This window comes from Anguilla anguilla, chromosome 3, assembly GCF_013347855.1.
Source record: "Anguilla anguilla isolate fAngAng1 chromosome 3, fAngAng1.pri, whole genome shotgun sequence".
NCBI lineage: Eukaryota > Metazoa > Chordata > Actinopteri > Anguilliformes > Anguillidae > Anguilla > Anguilla anguilla.
The window spans coordinates 31821427-31845515 of record NC_049203.1 but is presented as its reverse complement, the minus strand read 5'-3'; the positions used below and the strand labels follow the sequence as shown (position 1 = coordinate 31845515).

General features: G+C 41.7%; 1 protein-coding gene and 1 long non-coding RNA gene across 2 annotated transcripts; both read right to left on the bottom strand.

The window, feature by feature from the left end:
* Window positions 1–13533: 13533 nt before the first annotated feature.
* Window positions 13534–14570, bottom strand: LOC118223435. Its single transcript, XR_004764442.1, has 2 exons — window positions 14522–14570; window positions 13534–14272 (listed from the first exon to the last, which is right to left on the bottom strand). It is a non-coding gene; the product is annotated as an uncharacterized LOC118223435 (long non-coding RNA).
* A 5277-nt stretch (window positions 14571–19847) lies between these two features.
* On the bottom strand, window positions 19848–20529 carry LOC118223430. The gene has a single exon (XM_035409936.1). The coding sequence runs from the start codon at window positions 20496–20498 to the stop codon at window positions 19863–19865; it is 636 nt and encodes a 211-aa protein (XP_035265827.1). The 5' UTR covers window positions 20499–20529; the 3' UTR covers window positions 19848–19862.
* Between the last annotated feature and the right edge of the window lie 3560 nt (window positions 20530–24089).

Below are 24089 nucleotides of genomic sequence, written 5' to 3'. Positions count from 1 at the left end.
TGCTATCATGTGAACTCCACAAGCATATTCATCGTTAACTAGCCCGTTAACATATTCAATAGCTATAAGCATAATGTAGAAACGGATACATTTGCATACCTCATTGGCTGCGTTAACTCAAGGGGGGTAAGAAACTTCAAGCTTTAGGAGTCTTCACTCCGAAAATTCTGATCTTTATGCACAGCAACGTAACTTACAACATCCTCCTCCGTTGAACCTGATGAGAGCTCTGCTTCTCCTGGCAATGCGTAGAACGCTACTAAAAATAATGCCCCGACCCCACTGTAACACATTGGTTCCGCTAAGGTCCTTTTAGATTTACGTTCTTGCGTATGTTCTTACTTACCTTAATGTTAATTAACAAAAATATTCTTTTATTAAAACGTAAATTATTCTTATATTTAACTCAAAATTATTAAATGAACTTAAACTGTATAACTGACTCTGACGGCAGCTACACGCCACGTTTTGGCAATGTTCCAACACTCTCGTCTCGGTATTTAAAGACACTCAATTTAAAAAATAACGTATATAACAGAAATATTTTGAGCAGTACTACTTACATGGGTGGTTGACGTGACCTCAAATACAAAGTGGGAAAAAAAGCATTTCTAAAATCAATGTGAAATAACGGTCATATTCCTTTAAATCTGAGTAACTCAAAACTGAATGTGGTCCCATCCGTTTCCTTACTGATTTCACATTTTACAAACTTTTTCATGTAGTAGTCCTAAAAAATGTCCTCTGGAGTGACATAATTTCTATTGATAATATCTGATTCGGAGATTAACAGACAAACAAGAAATATATGCTTAATAATGATCAATTTGTCCTGATTATATATCATCAATAACAGTATCAAATTTAAATTTAAAAACATGTCATTCACTTACTAAATGATGTACACGTGGGGAGTTTTTATAAAAGTTTGGGATATATTTATTATAATTGTATGGAACCTTGATGGAATTAAACTTTAACTTTCTAATCTTTACTTCTGCATAATGATGGTTTTACCCCACTTCTGCTCAACAAATTTCTCAAGAACTTGTGCATCAAAATACCTTTTATGGTCTTACGTTTCTGTTTGTCACACCACAGGACATTATGTCACACCAATGGAAAAACAAGCCAAGTTGTGTATAAAATGTAATTTAATTATTTCTTCTGTAGTCTTTGAAACTCTCTGAAGTCAAAGTAAACACATTCAGAACCAACACTTCTTATGAAATGGTAAAAAGTATCTATCTAGATATGACATGGTAAATGCAGCCTGAGCAAATGAAGCTATATTTCCATTTATTCCCGTTATTTCCCATTAATTCCCATAAATTCCCGTTAATTCCCATGGTAAGTTTCCATCCTTGAATATTCCTGGAATTCTGCAAACCTAGATGTGACTGCTGACAAAAGCAGCAGGATGAATTCTGAAGTGTATAGGGCTGTATTATCTGCTCAGATTCAGCCAAATGCTTCAAAACTTATTCGATGGCGCTTCACAGTGCAGATGGACAATGACCCGAAGAGTACTGCGAAAGCAACCCAAGACTTTAAGGCAAAGAAGTGGAATGTTCTGCAATGGCCAAGTCAATCACCTGACCTGAATCCAATTGAGCATACATTTCACTTGCTGAAGGCAAAACTGAAGGTAAAAGCCCCAAGAACAAGCAAGAACTGAAGACAGCTGCAGTAGAGGCCTGGCAGAGCATCAACAGGGAAGAAACCCAGTGTCTGGTGATGTCTATGGGTTCAAGACTTCAGGCAGTCATTGACTGCAAAGGATTTGCAACCAAGTATTAAAAATGACAATTTAATTTATGATTATGTTAGTTTGTCCAATTACTTTTGAGCCCCGAAAATTGGGGGGGGGGGGGGGGGGGACTCAATATACAAACGGTTGTAATTCCTACATTGTTCATACAATATTTTTGACAAAACCCTTAAATTAAAGCTGAAAGTCTACACTTAAATCACATCTTGATTGTTTCATTTCAAATCCATTGTGGTGGCGTACACAGCCAAAATGATGAAAATTGTGTCCAAATACTTATGGACCTGACTGTACATACATGGAAAACTTCTTTATCCCCATGGGGACATTTCCCTCGCAGCATTTTACATTCACATTTACGAACAGACATTTATACCAAGAAATATACAATCATTCACGAAACACAAAGGCTGGGCAGCTAAATACATACATACCCACACAACTGGACATATAGCCTCCTATTGAATCAATCTAGACTCTCACAAACCCATCCACACATATGTTTGGCCTGTCCATGTACTGCATGCTTATCCACACAGGGCCAAGTGACTTGAAACAATTGAGGAAACATTGGGTAGTAGTGCTTTGGAATACAGCTTATTTAATTTTGGTGAGGCCGATATTGATTGTAGTACAGGAACTAGGCATCATTTGGATATCAGTGCTTTTAATGGCAGGCCTAGATTGTGCCATTTTGAATGAATGAGTTATAGACAGTGTATGTCTTGTATGTGTGAGTAACTTGCCATTTTTGTACGTTGAAAATGTGTTTTTTATGAGATATAAACTAACAAGGCTGTATGTGTCAAACACATAGCAGTGTGTTATACACCCTACAGCACATTAATATGAACTAGCAGGACTGTGTGTGTCAAACACATAGCAGTGTGTTACACACCTTACAGCCAGGGTGTAAAATTAACACCCGCCAAATGCGGGTGATTTTGCGGAGTGGCTGGTAAATTTGTGAGGTTCACAAGTGGCGGATGCCAAAACTTTGTACTGTGTTATTTACATGCCAGTAACCTGGCAACCCATCTTGCGTCACGGCGCTGAGACGATATTTCAATGAAAAGTGGCGACATGGTCAGGTGTTTGAGCTGTCTAGCTCCCACTGTCGTATTTAGCCTTTTAGCGGCGATTGGTGAGCTGAAAACTTCCCTTAAAACTAATCACTGATCAAAAATCATTGTTTTAATTAATTTTCAGTGATTAACAAGCATGATAATAAAGGAAAATTAATGAAAACAGGTTGAGATCAATGATTAGTTTAAAGGAAAGTTTTGCGACCCCACCAATTTTCAGCTCACCAGTTGCCGGTAAGTTGTAAGGATCACTATCCAGTCCAACTGCCTTTAATTTCGTTTTGATAATCGTTTGTTTTCTCCCGGTTTCGCAGTTTTACCTAGCCATGTTGCAGCAGCATGTTTTGCCACTCAGTCCGACTGAGGGGTTCGTATTCCGGTGGGAAAGTGATGTCAGCGCATACCCTCTAACTGGCCCGTCGATCACACCACACGAAAATGCTGACATAGCAACCTAATTGGAAGGCCAGCTAGAAGGCTCCAGCGTGCCAAAGAATACGCCCAACATGGCAAACTCGAAATATGATTGGTTAAAGAATATGACAATCAACAAAATCGTCCCCATTTGCTTCAACAGCAGACGGGATTCACTCGAAATTCTGAAGGCCTCAGGGTAGATTTTTCACCCGGAGACAGCACAGGTGGAAAATCTGACTGGATAAAAGCTCTAATTTATATGAGCTGCACTGGAAGCAGCGCAACTGAGGGAGAGAGTAGCAATGAAAGACGTTAATAGACTGATTGGAACGAACTTTGTAAAATGCATAGCATTAATGAAAATATATATTAAATTCGAAAAATGTAATTTTCTGATTCTGACAATCTCTACGCCAGCAGAGAAGGCCTTGCTGACGGCCCAACACTGCATAGCAGTGTGTTACACACCTTCTATAACACAATATAAAATAACGGGGCTCTGGAATTAATCATGACTATTTAAGAAAATGACCAGTTACACTAAATTTGAACAGATTCAATTCATTTTCATAATTTTGAAGAATGTATGAATAGAAACGATTTTACGCTTCTCAAAATGATGTTTTTCCAACTGATGTGAGATTTAATATGTGTGTGTCAATGGGAAGAACAGGAAAATGTTGCTATATTTCTGTGAAGAAAAATAACTCTTGTCTATTTTAACATTAAAAATATTAGTAATTAGTAATATTATTAACATCAGTGTTAGTAGTACATTGGAGCCCTTTTTGATTGAAGGGGTTTCTGTTTGTACTCACCCCAGTCCCTGCAGTTTACAGTGTGGGTCCTCCAGTCCAGCAGAGCGCTCTCATTCCTGAATCCTGCAGCTCATTGTCTCTGAGCTCCAGATCTCTCAGCTCTGAGTGAAGAGAACGCAGGACTGAGGTCAGAGCATCACAGCAGCCCTCTGTCAGATTACACAAACCCAGCCTGTGGAGACCACACACACACACACACACACACACACACAAACATGCACACACAACTACACACAACACACGTGCAAACTGTTATGTGCTCCTGTTATTTTTGCAGAAATTAGTTTTGTAGTAGTTTTTCTTATTTTCTCCAGTTGGAGTCGCTCTTTCTCCGCAGGCTGCAGCGGGTGCACAAACCCAGCCTGTGGAGACCACACACACACACACAAACATGCACACATACACACACACACAACACACGTGCACACAGTTATGTGCTCCTGTTATTATTTTTGCGGAAATTCGTTTTGTAGTAGTTTTTATTTCTTTTCTCCAGTAGGAATCGCTCTTTCTCCGTAGGCTGCAGCAGGTGCGCACATGGGTGTGTGCGCTGGTTGGTTCTGGGTGCAAATTGCCAAATTGCCTCCACCATAAAAGATGGCGATTTGGTACAGCTCGCTCTCTCATTGTTCTTGTAGAGCTGCGACAGCTGTGTCTTGTTATTTTAACAGTCAACATTGTTCTCAAACCAAATATCACGTCTGTATACTTGATAGACCATGTGGTAAGGTTTTCTTTTCTTTTGCACCTTTTTGTTGTAGTTACTCAGGGTAGACTAGCAGAGGACCGGAAGACTCACTCCCCCTTTCTCCCCTTTAATTAGGGGTCCAAGCAGCGAAGGACAAAACTTCATGGATCGATGCATTTGAATGTGCTCTACAACTTTGCTATTGGGACCACCTATATTGGCTGCCCGTCATTTGGACTTTTTTATTCGTTGGGGTGCGGAAGAGCTGTAGCTCCAAATCTAAAGTGTTACGACATCAAGTAAACTTTTTTACGGCAAGCGGCTAAAAGACATCCATGGCGACGCAAGTAATCCGACACCGTAGGGTCTAGTTTTTATCACGTCGGGGAAGCAATGGAAGACAGAGTCAGAGTGCATACTAGGCTACTAAAAGTTTGTTAGTAAAAGCTTTTTGAGCGAATGAATAATTACTTTTCTTTGGCATGGATCCATTTGAAGACAGTATCGGGTGAGTTTGTTTAGTCTTTGAATCTGTCATTATGCTCAGAACTAGCTAAATGGTTTTATTACTAGGTTTTGAGTTTCTGTGCAAACGCGCAAAAACACGCTGGTATAATAAAACAATGACGGTAATACATATATAGTCTGCTTTGTTCCGTAAATGTCTACCTGGGCCATGGTTCACAGATGTGACAAAGATACTATAATCGCGCTTTTGGGATAAACACTGCAGAATTTTTCAGTTTCACGAAGCGAATTAAGAGTCTTAAGGTTTATTAGGGGTTTCTGTTTGTACTCACCCCAGTCCCTGCAGTTTACAGTGTGGGTTCTCCAGTCCAGCAGAGCGCGCTCTCACTCCTGAATCCTGCAGCAAAATTCTGCAAAAAAAATTCTGTGTTTATCCCAAAAGCGCGATTATAGTATCTTTGTCACATCCGTCTTAAGGTTTATTAGGCTATAACGCACGATGAAATCACACACACAGAATTTAACAAAATTAACCATCATTGTAATGCCGGGCACCCACCGCAAGCAGCACGGCGAAGCAGCACGGCACGGCGCGTAGCGTGTCTCCACTGGTTCCGTTTGTGTCGTGCAAAGGCTTGCTTAAAGCTCTACATTCCTAGTAGCTCTCGCAGTCTGCAGTGGGATTACATCGTGTATTTCACGTTTGTTCACGACTGTTGATTATGGGTAAGTGAATACTTGGTGAGAGACCTTTTTCAGTCTGTTAATTTGGTAATATTTTTTAACACATGTAAATACGTAAGAAAGTAAACGCTTTAAAGAATTACCATAAGCTTAAATCGCAACGCAGCCTACATAATAATCAATCTCAAACTGCATTAATTTATTTGCTTGGTTAACAAGCGTGCCAACTTTATGAAGAATATGTAATGATCATAATAATAATAATAATAATAATAATAAATAATCCATAATCAACCATTGGGAATTCCCATGTCGTCTTGTTATTCACGTCAAAACATTTATATGATCATATTTAGTAAAATCAGTTAATCGTCAAAAAGATAGCGTAACTGTTTAAACTTGAAGGGATATGAACACCACAACGTCATGAACACCGGAAGCTTTGAAGTACAAGTGCAATAAAGGCTTGCTTACAACTTCATTTATAAAATAGGTGCATTTTCATCGGCAAGACCACTAAATCTGATTTTTTAAAGCACTGTGGATTATCTGATTTTTATTAACAAGCCCTTTTTGAAAGCACGGCGAATGAAGACATCAGAAAAGTCAAATAGGCTGAGCAATGGTTGGTTAAAAACTACCTTCCAACACTCGAGCTAACAAACCGCTGCTCAGTGCATTCACTTCTACATCATTCAATAGGCTACGTCTTTCTGTGGTGTATTTTCAAATTTACCCCGGCCCCTCCGCAAAATAAGATAGCGAAACTAAGTTTGCCTTTTTCCCAGGTTCCAGTTTAAAAAAATTTTTTCCTGCCAGGACAATAGAAAAACGAAAAGGCTTGTATTTTTTAGCTGCTTATAAAATATCTGGTGTTTATCTGGTTTTATCTTGTTCTCCACTACTGCAAGAGGGAACTGGGGACACACCCCCAGTAATATAAGGATGAAATATAAACCAGAGCATGTATACCTAGCATTTTAGAGCATATTTCTGTGTATAAACAGGCCATCGTGACGCGCGACAAGCCGAAAAAATAGAACAGAAGCGAAAAACTACGCTTCAGTTCGCTTGTGTCGCGCGAGCGTCGCAGTCGGTTCGCGACGCGTTCGCATCTGGTGGAGACGACGTCGCCCGCTGCCGTTGTAATAACAGTACTTCAACTACGCTTCAGTTACGCGCATAATACGCGCGTAGTGCGCTCGCGGTCGATACGCGTAGTCGTCTCCACCAGATGCGAACGCGTCGCGTACCGGCTGCGAAGCTCGCGCGACACAAGCGAACTGAAGCGTAGTTTTTCGCTTCTGTTCTATTTTTCCGGCTTGTCGCGCGTCACGATGGCCTGTTTATACACAGAAATATGCTCTAAAATGCTAGGTATACATGCTCTGATATATATTTCATCCTTATATTACTGGGGGTGTGTCCCTAGTTACCTCCCAGATATTTTATAAGCAGCTAAAAAAATACAAGCCTTTTCGTTTTGCAAAAATAAATAAATAAATAAATAAATAACTGGAACCTGGGGAAAAGGCAAACTTAGTTTCGCTGTCTTATTTTGTGGAGGGTGTGGGGTAAATTTGAAAATACACCACAGAAAGACGTAGCCTATTGAATGACGTAGAAGTGAATGCACCAAGCAGCGGTTTGTTAGCTCGAGTGTTGGAAGGTAGGCTGAGCAATGGTTGGTTAAAAACTATTTTACTTCTCCGATGTCTTCGTTCGCCGTGCTTTCAAAAAGGGCTTGTAAATAAAAATCAGATAATCCACAGAGCTTTAAAAAAAATCAGATTATTTAGTGGTCTTGCCGATGAAAATGCACCTATTTTATAAATGAAGTTGTAAGCAAGCCTTTATTGCACTTGTACTTCAAAGCTTCCGGTGTTCATGGCGTTGTGGTGTTCATATCCCTTCAAGATTAAACTGTTACGCTATATTATATATATATATATATATATATATATATATATATATATATATATATTACAGGCATTTAGCAGACGCTCTTATCCAGAGCGACTTACACAACTTTTTACATAGCACTTTACATTGTATCCATTTATACAGCTGGATATATACTGAAGCAATGCAGGTTAAGTACCTTGCTCAAGGGTACAACGGCAGTGTCCTTACGCTATCTTTTTCATGGTTAGCTGATTTTACTAAATCTGATCCTATAAATGTTTTGACGTGAATGACAAGACAACAGGGGAATTCCCAATGGTTGATTACGGATTATTTATTATTATTATGATCATTACATATTCTTCATGAAATTGGCACGCTTGTTAACCAAGCAAATAAATTAATACAGTTTGAGATTTATTATTATGCAGGCTACGTTGCGATTTAAGCTTATGGTAATTCTTGAAAGCGTTTACTTTCTCGCGTATTTACACGAGTTAACGAAATATTACCAAATTAACAAACTGAAAAAGGTCTCTCACCAAAGTATTCACTTAATCCATAATCAACAGTCGTGAACAAACGTGAAATGCACGATGTAATCCCACTGCAGACTGCGAGAGCTACTAGGAATATAGAGCTTTACGCAAGCCTTTGCGCGACACAAACGGAACCAGTGGAGACACGCTACGCGCCGCGTCGTGCTGCTTCGCCGTGCTGCTTACGCGACGCTTACGCGACGCGTGCGGTGGGTGCCCGGCGTAAGACTGGCATTTAGAAAGGAACAGGTTTTTAGTATTTAAGAAACCGACAAGAGCATTTAACAGGGCTCGAAATTAACTTTTTTACTTGGTAGCACTGGTGCTCCCAACTTCAAAAAGTTAGTAGCACCCACCAAAATGTAAGAAGCACCAACAATATATGCAATATATTTTTTATTGATAAAAAACGACAATATAACAGTACGGTTTACAAGTAACAGTTAAACTGTCACGCCTAAAATGTGTCGACTCTTCAAGGAATTGCGTGTTATGCATTCAAACGAAAAAGCGCTTCTCGTCACATTAATACCGCTAATTAAATCAACCGCCAGTAAACTGCATCGGAGAAATTAGCTGTTTCAACCGGGTCGCTACACAAAACACCTACGTTAACGTTTAAAAAAAAATGCTGTAATCGTTCCCTTCAACTTTTCAGCTTTCGATAAGGCTAATAAATTGAACACAAACTTTTGTCTTCAGGTAACATTAGTTAACGCGTTAGCTCTCTGACATTAGAGTGCAGCGAAAGGAAGTGATTGAAGGCTAATATTAACCAATTTAAATCAGCATTAAAAGTAAGAATGTCAAGCTCACGATTGGTTAGAAGGGTCACCGTCAGTTCACAAGGCACAGACTGAGTGTACTAACTAGCTAATGTACAGAGAAAGAGACGTTCGACTGGAAAAATAAAAATAAAAAAAAGGTCGCACCAGAACAATTATTTGCACTCGCACAAATGCTCCCAATTATATTTTGAGGTCGCACAGATTAAATTTCGGGAGCATATGCGAGCAAAATGGTCGCAATTTCGAGCCCTGATTTAAGCCAGTGGTTCTCAGAATCGGTCCTGGGGGCTCCTTGCGTATATTGGCTGTTCTCTATTGGTTTTGATGATCTACAAGGAAAAATAATAATTAGAAATTCAATGTACATTATTTTTGTCTCCATGCACCAGGTGGAAAACCTGCTATACAAAGTGAGTTGTCATATTTACACGCCTGCAGATCAGTTGTTAAATAGATTTGTTAATCACCGCTGACAGTGTTAATTTTTATTCGTATAAAAGTGACTTGCGAACGATCGGTCAGCTAAGCGTCACCCAGCAAGTGAACACCACAACCGGCGATGGAGTAGCAGTTACTGGCTCATTAACCTACTGTGGCGAAAACCTGCGGTGATAACTTGCTCGGTAACAGCAGGTCTACCAGACAGTTAAATGAAATTAACCTAGTCAAATCACCAGTACACATCTCTGATTGATTGACCATCAGTGTAGTCGACGTTCTTCCCGTGGTTCATATTTCTAATGCGTGAGCTAACCACGGATAGCCTACCTAGCTCACTGGCAAGCTGATATGCTAGCTAAGCATATTCGTTTTGCTCAGAAACATAAATTGAAGATAAATGAACATAATTGTATTATTAATGTCATACATATAACGTGATTACGTGACACAGTACAGTCACGGATGGAAATTAAACTACATAAACATTTGATAATATATTTTAAAACAATAACGGCAGAAAGTCAGCTTGCCTCGAGTTCGTACTGCAATCATTCGTTCAGGTTGATGGGCTTTTCCACACCGGACTGTCAATCACATTTTAAATCACAGAACCGCTTAACTCTATGGTTTTGGCTCCAAATCGGCAACATGGCCATTGCCATTGTGCCATTGCGCTTCAAAACGGAGAGTCAGTGGGGGAAGTCACAGTAGCTTTGTCCATATTTTTTTACAGGCTCTTCTTCTCACCATAGTATTTCGTACTGCCGGCTCGTAAGAATGTTTTTTTTAAATAACGCATACAGATGTTTTATTCAGGTCTGGTTTGATTCAGCGCAGTGTACAAGTAACTGACACATTAAAATATTTTTTTACTTCGGCGAACTTTGGCTGCATAGGAGAGATACAGAAACCCAGACGGTTTTCCAATGGAAGTGTGCAGCTTTACTGTGTAGTCGACCATAAATTAGCATACATGCTAGCCCCACCCGAAGCCTCGTTAGCTAGCTAGCTAACTAACTATACGCTAACTACAGTTTTTAATATTAACTAGCTAACGTTATACAAATGATTATAACTTAATTTGTACTCACCTTGCAATTCTTCTTCCACCCGACGTCCACTTTCATAATGTTACCGTTAATTTGCAAGTTACTGTGTTGTCGCTCATTTATCATACATATAGCCCCATCAGAACTCTTGTTAGCTAACCATCGTTAGCAAGCCAGCTAGCTAGTTAGTTAACTAGGGTTCGGATGGGGCTACGATACCACAAGGCAACTGTTAGCCTCCTTTTTGCAGTTCCGTTTACTACACACAAAAGTCACGGGGAGGTGGTGGAATTGAATAAAACGCTACAACTTTAAATATTATGATTAGAACAATTTGTACTCACCTGTAATTCTTCTGTTCTTTTTCGGCTTTCTGTTGTCTCACACCAGCTCCAACTTCGCGCTGCTTTCCCATAAGCCACTTGACGCACGAGGTACGTAGCCACGTGATGATGCACACGTTGCCAACTTCGCCCCATTTTCAACTCCACATATATTATATAGTTAAGATAACATCGTATTTTGAATGGGAAAACTTTAATGTAGTTGAGAGGTTGTCAACTATTTTAAGTTAAAACAACTTTTTCCATGAACCCACATCCTATTGACATGAAAAAAATAGGATAACAAACAAGCCAAATCCATTTTTACAGTGTAGCCTACATGTGTGCTTCCTGCATAGTACCGTATTTTTAATTTCGACATTGGCAGACTACAGCATAAATTGCGTCTTGTTCATATTCAATATTAGTAATTGCAGCAAGAAACTGCAGCTGTAGACACAAGAAAGTTTGTTATATTATGGTAGCAACGGTACGAAGCGGACTATATATGTATTGCCGTCATTGTTTTATTATACCAGCGTGTTTTCGCACATTTGCACAGAAACTCAAAGCCTATCAATAAAATGGTTTAGCTATTTCTCAGCTTAATGACAGATTCAAAGACTAAACGAACTCACCCGATACTGTCTTCAAATGGATCCATGCTCAAGAAAAGTAATTATTCATCCTCTCAAAAAGCTTTTACTAACAAACTTTTGGTAGCCTAGCATGCACTCTGGCTGGCACTGTCTTCCATTGCTTCCCCGACGTTCATACCCTCCCCTCACTGATAAAAACTAGACCCTACGGTGTCGAATTACTTGCTTCGCCATGGATGTCGCTTGCAGTAAAGAAGTTTACTAGATGTCGTAACACTTAGATTTGGAGCTCCAGCTCTTCCGCACCCCACCTAATAAAAAAGTCCAAATGGCAGGCAAACAATATGGCGGAATTACGTGCCAATGGCAAAGTAGTAGAGCACATTCAGATGCATCGGTCGATGAAGTTTTGTGTTGATCTAAGCTATGGTGTGGGAGTTATGGCCTTTTACGCATGACCCTTTGTTATAGCGCCACCATCTGGCCGACATAGGTGATTTTTAGTGCCTGAGTAGTGGGGGGCCATAGGAACCCACCTGCCAAATTTGGTTGCTCTAGGATGTATGGTTGCTGAGCCTCAGACACTTTTAGCGGAGAAAAATAATAAGAATAATAATCCTAACAAAAACAATAGGGTTCCACCAGCTTCGCTGCTTGGACCCCTAATAATAATAATCCTAACAGATACAATAGGGTTCCACCAGCTTCGCTGCTTGGACCCCTAATTAAAGCTGCAAGCGGCGTTGGGAGGGGTCCAGGCATTGGCACAATTGCACCCCCTATGGAGCGATTTTTAACTGGTGTTGTCCTCATGATCATATACCTTCACCCAACATATCTCCTGCATCGCCATGGATGTCTCCTAGCCGCTAGGCGTAAAGGCCTTTACTATGTCATAACACTAAAGGCTGTTTTATACTTCTGCATAGTACAGGTAAAAATCGGTCTGTGTAGAGGTTGTGCGCAATGTGCGGCATGTGCGACGGTTACAGACCACGGCCACTTTGAAGATGCAGACCTCCTCAAGAAATTAAAAGCACGTAGTTAGTAACCAGTGCCCGCATACGCCATAAAGAAGATGATTGGTTGACTGCTGGCATGAGGTCACTGGCATACGGCTTTGACTAACAGGTTATAACAGTTGATTCAGAAAACCGATAGGCAACGTTAAATATGCGACTAAAAGCGCTTTTGTCAGGTGAATGTCTTCGTTGCAACAATAATTAAAGCTGCAAGTGGCGTTGGGAGGGGTCCAAGCATTGGACATACGTGTTTTTTGGCAGTATTGTGGCTGCTATGGAGCGATTTTAAAATGGTTTTGTTGTCATGATCATATATGTTCATCCAACATATGTAGTGAATATCATGATGATTGTAGGAAATATTGATGACTTATGGGCAATTTTGTGGTAAGAGACATGTTTTGTCGATGTTAGAGAAGTGTGTTCGTTGACAGCGGGCATAACGTGTATGTGACTGGGCCCATTTATATTGCGTTTATGTAGGTTGTTCTGCTGAGGCTGTGTATCTGATTTGGTGCTGAGTGGGGCAAAATTGAAAAAGCCTTGTAGAAAAACCTGCTTTTCAAAAAAGTAAAAGTGGTGGGCAAAGAATATGGTGGACATAGGTAAAGTTGTAGAGCATGTTCAGATGCATAGGTGAATGCAGTTTTGTGTTTATGTGGCTTATGGTGTGGGATTTATGGGCTTTTTAAGCATGACGTTTGTTATAGTGGCACCATCTGGTCGACAGGTGATTTGTAGTGCTTGAGTAGTGGGGGGCATATAAATGGCAAATGATGAGAAAAACACCAAGTAAAAATGTATGCAAATAAAAAATGTGAAAAGACAAATGAAAATCATGAACAAAATGGCAAGAGATCAGAAAACACCAAGTGAAAATCTATGGAAATAAAACGTGAAAAGGAAAATCACAAATGAAAAAGGCAAGAGATCACAAAAAGATTAAGTAAATTGTTTTAATTGTAATATAAATAAAGAAAAAAATACAGAGTAAAATCATAAGTAAAATGGCAAGAGAGCACAAAAACGCAAAGGGAAAATAAATGTAAATGTAATATACAAAATAACGCACATGGGCCATCCAATTATTGGTCATCCCCTGTATGCCCCTCTCCACAGAATGAGATTGTATTTTTAGTGGTAGCTGACTGGGGGGAGGAGGCACACGCTTTTTAAAATGAGTTATGAAATAATACCATATAAGGTGGGCACTGGAAATATTTGAATTGGGAAGTACTTTGTGAGAAAAAAATAACAGAATATATACAGTTCCATGGCTTCAAGTTGTGTCAAACAAATAAGGAAATATATACAGTGGTCTATAGCTTTAATTTGTGTGAAAGAACTGGAAAACATATACAGTGAGTGCTCAATTGGTAAAGTTTGTGAAATAACAGGAAAATATACAGTGCTCCACTGGCAACACTTTGTGTAAAATAAGTGGGAAAATATACAGTGAGTGCTGCATTGCTACACTTTAAGTGACTGCTGCACAGCCTACTTGTTGCAAAGTGTGTACTGTTTGTTTCAACATCTTATTTTATAGGGCTTTGTGGGAAAATATTCCAATGCACTATCATATGGGAAGGCATCAGGATGGGGTCCATTTAAGGAGATGCTGAAGTAGGCAGCCAGGTGTTGTTCCTTGAAGCTGGTTTCGGAGGTCTGTTTTCACCTAAGGATAAAGGAAAGAAAAAAGATAAAGGAAAGAAAAAAGGAAAACCAGAAAGTGCAGTAATATAAAGAAAATGCATAATTATTTGTTGCTTTTCAAAGTGACATTCCCATGTCACCCCCCTGCTCACTGACCTCCACTGGCTGCCTGTTATGGCTCGCATCAAATTTAAGACCTTGGTGCTTGCATACCAGGCAGCTAAGGGGTCAGCACCAGGGTACATTCAGAGGATCATCAGACCCTACACACCAGCCAGACCTCTCCGTTCTGCCACCTCTGGACGCTTGGCACCTCCCCCTCTTCGCATCTGTACTTCCCGCTCCCGTCTGCTGTCTGTCCTGGCCCCTCGCTGGTGGAATGACCTCCCCGTGACGGTCAGAACAGCAGAGAATCTCACCACCTTCAAACGCAGACTGAAGACTCATCTCTTCAGGCTGCACCTCTCCCCTCCCTAGCCTATAGTTCAGCTCACTGTACCTAGTTAGGATAATATGATTATGTTAGTGTATCTGGCAGGATTGTTTTTGTCTGATTAGGTGTGATTAGATGTGATTCCAGTGCTAGTTTGTACTTGGTAGGATTCTTTCTTGCTGAACAAGCTTACTCTACAGGGTTGGAGTCCTGATCGATGTGGTCACTTCTGGCACTACGATCCTTACTTCACTCTAGTGTTTCTTTTGCACCTCTACATCATGAACCTATGCACTTGTTGTACGTCGCTCTGGATAAGAGCGTCTGCTAAATGCCTATAATGTAAGGTAATGTAATAATGATGCTCTTACCCTGTTCATCGTCAAGAAATCATGTTGACAGTTCATACTGGAAATGGGTTAAGTAGTGCAATGTATTTACAGAATATAGTGTTTTTTCCCCAAAGATGGTATTTGTTGATATAATTGTGGTGCATATTGATTTTCTATTTTCAAAATGTATGAAAATATGGATGGCGCTTCCGATATTGCTTGTGTTGAAAGTGCTGTGACTGAAACAGGGATAGATGTAGTCACTTGCCACATCTGTCCAAAATGTAAACAAGTCAGGCAGTTTTCACGGGAGGGGAAAATTTTATGACAAATGTTAAGACATTTTGTCCAACATCTGAAAATTATGAGTGTCAACCTGTTGGTTTGTTGCATAAATGTGAAGATCTTCACTGAATTCTCCTTCTCCTGTCTCACGACTTTTCAGCATGTTGATATCTTGTTGTTGCAGTGGTTGCTTTTTGTTGTGTTTTCTTAAGTGATTCAGCAACTGTGTAAAGTCTGTGTCTTTCTGCCTGAGAATTTCAGTGAGTTCTGTTACAGCGAAATGATTTTCCCATAAGTTGACACCACTTGTTTGTGTATACAAGGGTTTTCCTTTGACTAGTGGCAATTGATATAGGTCTCCTACTGCAATGATTGACACTTTACCAAAAGAGGAATAGTCACCTGTTTGTTTGATCTGTCTTAATCGTCCGTGGATATATGTAAGAAGTTTATGATCAACCATGGAAATTCCATCAATAATCAGTATTTGGAGCTTGTTGAGTTTGGCTCTCAAAGTATTGATTTTTTCTTCTGCAAGTGGTTGATATGGTAATGAGACATCTATTCCAATTGAAAAACAGTTGTGTATTGTTGCAGCATCAATGCTGTAAGCAGCAACACCAGTTGGAGCAGTCAGTAACACATGCGTGTCATCTGGGTTTTCTGATAGCTCTGATAAGATACGACATGCTTCATAATTGATTGCTTTTATCAGGCGGGACTTGCCTGTGCCAGCTCCTCCAGTGATGAATACATAAAATGGATCTGGGTTTTCATTGTTGAGTTTTTGTGAACACCACTGGCGAATCTTGTAAAATAACTGCAACTGTTTTTTATTTAGTGACCGTAGCAGACAAATTGCAGCGTCCTTTTTCAACCCACAGAACCTAGGTTAAGTTGTGAATGTGTTGCTTTCATCTGGCTGCAGATCGGGAAGAATTTCATCAGTGTCCTCTGCATTAGTTACATGATCGGTCATTGCTTCCAGACACTGTAGACGCTGTAATTCTGATTCTGCGCAAATTAGCGCCCATGCATCTACTGGTGGTCCATCTCTGTTTAGATCTTCTTGAGCCTTGTCAAATCAGCTTCTTTTTCAAACAGTTTCTGGTTTGTGTCAACCAGAAATTTCACAGCCTTAAGTTCAGTGGTCATCATTTGGACAAAGCCTGTGTGATAGAAGTCTTCAAAGGTTTTGAAGAAGTGGGCATAACCCCCCCCCCCCCAATGCAGCGTCTGTGCGTGTCCTCATCATTACAAATCCTAAGTCCTTATGCAGTTTTATGGTGTTAGGTGATGACTTGTCTGATTTTGACAGAATTCTGTACTCTGATGCAAAACACACTTCAGGAAATGCTTCTGTTTTTGGTCTTCCTTTGTATTTGTCTGTGATGCTGTTCATCCATATGCTGTCTTTTTCAGTGTTAATACATTTGAGTCTTTTCTAAAGAAGATGAAGTGGAAGACTCGTTTTGATAGGATGTTCACCAGTTGAAATGAACTGAACCTTTCTTGATCCCTCTTGAGTCTCATATTTGTTAATCGGTATATGCTCTCTTGTGCAGATACTTCTCGGTTATGAAGATAAACACTGCCAAGTTTCCGTAAGGCTAGTTTGGCATCAATATTATTTGAGGTCTCTTTTTCTGCTCATTGTAGCAATAATCCCATTTCTCTCTCTTGTGTCTCTCTCTCAAAGTGCTGATCCATCACCTCTTGGACAATATCAACAGGTCATAAACATGTATCATTGAACATTCCATGTTGCTGTGTATCATGTATTGTTTCACCAATGTCTTCATCAGCTGGTTTTATTTCAATGGATTGTTCATCATTAGCGTTTTCTGGATTAACCTCAACACAGGTTTCATTGTCAAAAGACATAGCTTCACGTGTGCTGATGTATGTCATCATTTTCATTGGGTTGTTCAATTTTGTTCAGTGGATTAATCCATTCGTTGTTGAAGGTAATATCTTTATACCATGGGTTATGTTGTTTCAAGTACGAGAAAGCTTTATGAATAGCAGCAGTGTTTACATATTGATATTCATAGTGGCCTTTGTATGTTAACTTTCTCTTTAATTTCACACGGATCATTAAATCATCATGCTCTGGTCTTGGAAGTATACTTGCAATTTGAGGGACATTAGATGATACACATGTGACAGGTCCATGAACACCATTTTGTCCCCCTTTTGGTAAAGCAAGCATCTTAAAAGGAATGTTTATTGCAATCAAATGTTGTTCCAACAAATTTAAGTTCTTCAGCTGTGGTGGAATGGGATCCAAAACCAAATTATTTGCAACACTTTCTGGAGGCATTCTGCCATGAAGAAGTTTTCTTGTGACATGTGTAACAAATCCACAGTGTACTATTAGGATCTGTACAGTGTTTTACAGAGGTGCTTTCACATTTGTGAAGGTACGTTTCAGTAATGCATTTACTGGCTAATGAAGCTATAGCATTCCCTCTTTTTCCCTATGTGTCTTTTTTACATTGTATGACTTGATGTATAAACAGCTGTCGATGGCATATGGAGAATACATATTGGGGACCAGTGCTAACCTTGTCTTTGAATTCCTGAACAATGTAATCCATTTGTTGTCTTCGTTTCTTTGATTCAATCCTTCTGGTAATATTGTACTGTTTCAGATTTTCCTTGTGTTGTTGATCAGTGGCATATTTGTCTATGCTGTATTGTTTTGTAGTTGCACAGTGTTGTTGATCAGTGGCATATTTGTCTATGCTGTATTGTTTCGTAGTTGCACGGTGTTGTTGATCAGTGGCATATTTGTCTATGCTGTATATTTTCGTAGTTGCACGGTGTTGTTGATCAGTGGCATATTTGTCTATGCTGTATTGTTTTGTACTTGCGTGGTGTTGTTCATCAGTGGCATATTTGTCTATGCTGTATTGTTTTGTACTTGCGTGGTGTTGGTCCCGAGTGGCATATCTGTCTAGGCTGTATTGTTTTGTACTTGCACGGTGTTGTTCATCAGTGGCATATTTGTCTAGGCTGTATTGTTTTGTACTTGCACGGTGTTGTTTATCAGTGGCATATTTTTCTGTGCTGCACTTTTTCTTATTTGCACGGTGTTGTTCATTAGTGGCATATTTGTGTGCACTGTATTGTTTCACATTTGTTGTTGGGCATCAGTGCCGTATTTGTTTATGCTGCCTTCTTTGATGGTTTTCTTGTAGTTTTCATCTTCATTCTATCTTTTAATTCCTCTTTTATTTTTTGCATCTCGGAATTGTTTGTTTATTTCATATTGCTTGTTTTTTCTGTCAAGCTCACATCGACTTGAAGAACTCCTTATCTGATGTGACTGTGGCCATTCATTGGATTTGTTGCAGAGTTTAGTGCATTGGTCAGAATTGTGTTGCTTCACGCATGTAACTACTTCGTAATGAGATGCGTTGCAGTGTTTTAGGTATATAGCTGTGTGAATTGTCTTTCCATTTGCTGTGGAATACTTGAACCACTTGTTGCGACTGTATGTGAAAACATCAACTCCAAAGAGACCTGCAGCTGCTTGTTTTTCCACCTCAGTTGCCCAAGTTTGAACATATTTCATGCGTGATGCTTTCAAATAGTTTTCAACAGAAAAATATCCATCTCTGAGAATAGGAGAATACTGTGATGCGTTTGTTTCCATATGTTTAACCACAGCTAGCCGGATTTTTCTGTGATGACCTTCACTTCCACTAACAGAAAATGACAAAGCTCTGAGAAAGCAGTTACCATCACCTACAATAGCCTTTGTCTCACAAGGATCATTCATTGGGACATTCATTGGAACTGGTTCTTGTGTATCAACATATTCAGGTGAGTTGTGGATGATGTTAATTTTTGAACAAAGTGTTTTTTTGCTGCACAGTGAAAGGAGAGAATGTGAGACATGGGCTTTCCATTTCATTGACAAAAACAACTTCATCTACACTTGGATTAGGCATTGTTGGATTGCTCTTAGATTTCATGTTGTAATGTAATTGACATTGTTTTGATCTGCTCCAATCAGCCTTTGAAATGACTTTTGACAGCCCTTGCATACATCTAGGGAAGTTATTGTTACGGTATCACTGGTATTATTGGCTTCATGTAAATTGTGGGATTTATGATCTGGTAAATGGACATGGGGCGACATAGCTCAGGAGATAAGACCAATTGTCTGGCAGTCGGAGGATTACCGGTTCAAACCCCGCCCTGGGCGTGTCGAAGTGTCCTTGAGCAAGACACCTAACCCCAAACCCCTAACTGCTCTGGCGAATGAGAGGCATCAATTGTAAAGCGCTTTGGATAAAAGCACTATATAAATGCAGTCCATTTACCATTCAACTGACATGATATTTGGTGTGGGTACCAGTGGCGTCACTAAAGATAGGCTTCCGGGGCTGAAGCCCCGGATCTTTTTCGTACCGAAAAAAAAGAGATACAGCACCAAATATCATTCCATTCAGTTAGGAGCCCTAATGTAAACAAATCACCCATTACATTACATTACATTTATTTGGCAGTCGCTTTTATCCAAATCGACATACAAAAAGTGCATCACATGGTCACGGACTACTACAAAACACAGGTTCAATAAGGTACTTTTTCAGGCCATGCCACACAAACCTTCCAGACAATAGCTTTTGCGACGCCTTGCGGCCCGAATGGGATAGGTTGTGTAAAACCTCGAAAATACGCCACTGCCAAACCACGGGCACCACTGGTCTGGCGACCCCGGTGGACACATCACAAAGGAGTGGGGTGCATGAAGGACCAAAACTTACCTCCTGCAGCTGCAGACCTGTAGTCGCTGTGCGTAACGCCTGCACTTTGGGATCAGACGCCTGGTCAGCAGCCATCTGCCCGTAATCCACCCCTAAATTGACCGCGTCCACTATGGACCGCGAAAGACAGTCAGCCACCACGTTGTCCTTACCTGCGACATGCTGGATGTCCGTGGTGAACTCGGAGATGAATGCCAACTGCCTTTGCTGACGGACGGACCACGGCTCCGAAACCTTAGCCATAGCTAGAACTAAAGGTTTGTGGTCTACAAAGGCCGTGAACCTGCGGCCCTCGAGCAGGAACCGGAAATGGCGCACAGCTAAATAGAGCAAGGAGCTCGCGATCGAACGTGCTGTAATTGCGCTCAGCAGGACGGAGCTGGCGGCTAAAAAAAGCAAGCGGCTGCCAAACCCCATTTATTAGCTGTTCATGCACCCCGCCAACCGCAAAATCTGATGCATCCGTAGTTACAGAAACCGGTGCGTCCGGCCAAGGGTGCGTAAGGAGAGTAGCATTCGCTAATGCCTCTTTAGTTTTTAAAAAAGCATGCGACATCTCGGCCGACCAACTTACCAGTTGCTTCGCTGTGGCCCCTCTAAGGGCCGCGTACAAGGGCAGCATTAGCTGAGCGACTCTGGGAATGAAGTGATGGTAAAAATTTACCATGCCCAAAAACTCCTGCAAAGCCTGAACTGTAACCGGTCGCGGAAAATTTTGAATAGCCTCGACCTTGGAAGGGAGGGGCACCGCACCTTCCCTGGTGACGCGGTGGCCGAGGAAATCCACCACGGGAACCCCAAATTGACATTTGGCAAGGTTAATAATTATCCCGTGTTCGCTGAGGCGCGCAAAAAGGGCCCGGAGATGGGCCTAGTGCTCATCGCTGGAGGCACTGGCTACCAGGATGTCGTCTAAATAAACGAAAAGAAAAGGCATATCCCGCAAAACCCTATCCATTAAGCGCTGAAAAGTTTGGGCCACGTTTTTTAAACCAAATGGCATTCGTAAAAACTCAAATAGCCCAAACGGGGTTATTACTGCGGTTTTAGCGATATCTTGCGGCTGAACCGGAACCTGGTGATAACCCCTGACTAAATCAATTTTCGAAAAAAAAACCTTCCCAGCTAATCGAGCCGAGAAATCCTATATGTATGGTATAGGGTAGCGGTCAGGGGTCGTGGCGTCATTCAGTCGTCGATAGTCCCCGCAAGGTCGCCACCCCCCCCCTGTTTTCGGAACCAAGTGGAGGGGTGAGGCCCAAGGACTGCTGGACCTACGCACAATCCCCAAGCGTTCCATGGAGTCAAACTCCGCTTTAGCCACAGCCGGCTTCTGCTGGTCCAACCGCCTTGCCCGGGCGTGGACCGGCAGACCCGTAGTGGCGGTATAATGTTCCACCCCATGCTTGACGGCTGCCAAAGAGAACGTGGGCGTGGTGAGGTCCGGGAATTCCACCAGGAGGCGCTGAAACACATCCGCAGATGACAGGGCGCTAGACAGCTTGGACGTCCCGGTGCTGCTGGGAGAACCCGGAAGCGTTGCGAATGTCTCCGCATTCACCAGCCATCTGTTCCTGACATCGACCAGCAGGCTGTTAGCACACATAAAATCTGCGCCCAACAACGGAGTAGACATAGACGCTAGCACAAACACCCACTGGAAATGTTGTCCGTCAAAACACAGGTCCACTGCTCGTCTGCCAAAAGTGGGGATAGTGCTGCAATTGGCTGCCTCCAGAGGTGGTCCACGACCCCCAGTCTGTACGTCCAAAGCAGACGCAGGGAGGACGCTAACCTGCGCGCCTGTGTCGCATAGAAATCGTCGATCAGAAACAGAGTCCGTAACAAAAAGCAAACTGCTAGCCTGGCCGACACTCAACGCAGCTAATGAGCGTCGGCTCTGCCGTTTCCCGACACGAAAGAGCAAGGTGGACGGCACTTCTTAGCGCGTGGGCCAAACCTGGCATGATAGTAGCAGAGGCCCGCTGTAAGTCGTTGCTGTTGGGCAGCGGCGATGACATCCTCCCGGATAGCCTGCACATCAGCAGCGCCAACCACCCTTACTGCAGGACCGGGCAGCCGGCTGGAGTTTAAAACTTTATCAGCTTCCCTGGCCAGAGCCCTGTGGTCTTTCAACGGGGAACCTGCCAGAGCTGCACGCACTTGACTGGGCATCTGCTGCATAAATAATTCCCGGAATATGAAGCAAGGTTGGTGGTTACCCAAAAGTGTCAGCATGTGGTCCATTAATTCCGAAGGTTTAGAATCACCCAAACCAGGCAGCGTAAGGAGCTTGCGAGCACGCTCAGGTTCTGACAGCTCGAAAGTCTCCAAAAGGAGCTGTTTGAGAGACAAGTACTTATCCTCTTCCGGAGGATCCTGGAGTAGGCTTAATACCCGCGATGCTGTCGAACTATTCAAAGCAGCAACCACGTAATAGTATTTCGTGTCCTCCTGTGTTATGCCTCTCAACGCGAACTGAGCCTCCGCTTGAGCGAACCAAACGGCGGCATGTTCCTGCCAGAACTCCGGGAGCTTGAGAGCGACGGCGTGCATCTTTTGCAGAGAAAAGAACAACTTCGGAATCGTCCGAAGAAGCGTCGGGGTCACCAATGTGGAGTTTGCAGAGAAAAACGACTGGCTTGGTTTTCAAGTATGCAAAAACAACTTTATTCGAGCAGATCGCTCTGGAAAACATACAATCAGACTGCCACGTCAGGAAGCTCTCTCATCTCTCGCTAAACCCCCGGCTTATCTCTACCTCCCGGCTGACACGTCACTTGTCAGGTGAGTCTGAGAACGTGGGCGTGTTGCCACAGGGGATTCTGCCTCTCTCCCCCCAGTGCTCACTACACACCACTCAAAAATCGTATTCCGTCATAGCAACAAGATAAACCCGACAATAGCCCTAAGATATGCCAATACAGCAGTGAAACCGCTGCTTACTGAGTAATGAAATAAACAAGACAACGTTTTAAAAAATGATACCATGTCATTCTACAGTCAATATCTGGGACTAAATATTGAATAAATACACAACCTTACCATTGGTTTTACGCGTAGAGATGTCCCTTTTGAGATTGAGTGGTCATATGTTGTCTTGGACAATCCATTTGTGAAATATACGCGTGTGGCAAGTGAGTGCCACCCCTCCTGCCCACCAACAGACTCACATGAGACAATGTTTTGGGGTTTAGCACTGCGTGCTCTTTTATTAAGCCACCGGCTTCGCCTGGCTACAACGTAACACAGATCTTTTTTTGTTTTCGGTAATTCTGTGCAGTTCCGTCTTCTCTCCGGCATTCGCTCCCGGAGACTCAAACCACGCCCACCCCACCACAACGCGCATTTGTGATGCTTAGGTACCTTCCAAAACAGCTGTGCGTAATACCACACGTGTTGTTTACGGCGTTGTCGCCCTTTTTAGTACAGACTGGCTTGATTGACAATTCATTTATTCAGTAGGTGAGAGTATAAGCTTTCTAACGATGTATAACATGTCTAATTTTGCTTTTGGAATAGCGTTTATAGGTCAGCGTAACCAAATCATTTCTTATCATCGCATTCACTCTCTGGTAGCAGTAAAAGACGCTTTTATCGTTACTCTGGTTTATTAGTTTTTTTAATGAACTGACGGTGTGAAGACAGTAGTAGACAGAGCGTGCCAGGTTACAGTTGGCTAACCACAATGTACTGTATGTCTTGTGATTTCAGGTGAGCGACAACGTCTAAATTTGCACAAAAGTGATACTGCATTAGTACAGTGGATGTATAAGTAAATGGACTGCATTTATATATATGGTAAATAGACTGCATTTATATAGCGCTTTTATCCAAAGCGCTTTACAATTGATGCCTTGCATTCACCAGGCAATTAGGGGTTAGGTGTCTTGCTCAGGGACACTTCGACACACCCAGGGTGGGGGGATTGAACCCGGCAACCCTCCGACTGCCAGACAATCGGTCTTACCTCCTGAGCTATGTCGCCCCGTACACTGTAACGATGAC

What these genes read in the sequence shown, in the direction of transcription:
- LOC118223430 (XM_035409936.1), bottom strand. Translation starts at nt 20,498, where the DNA reads ATGGGGTTTGGCAGCCGCTTGCTTTTTTTAGCCGCCAGCTCCGTCCTG.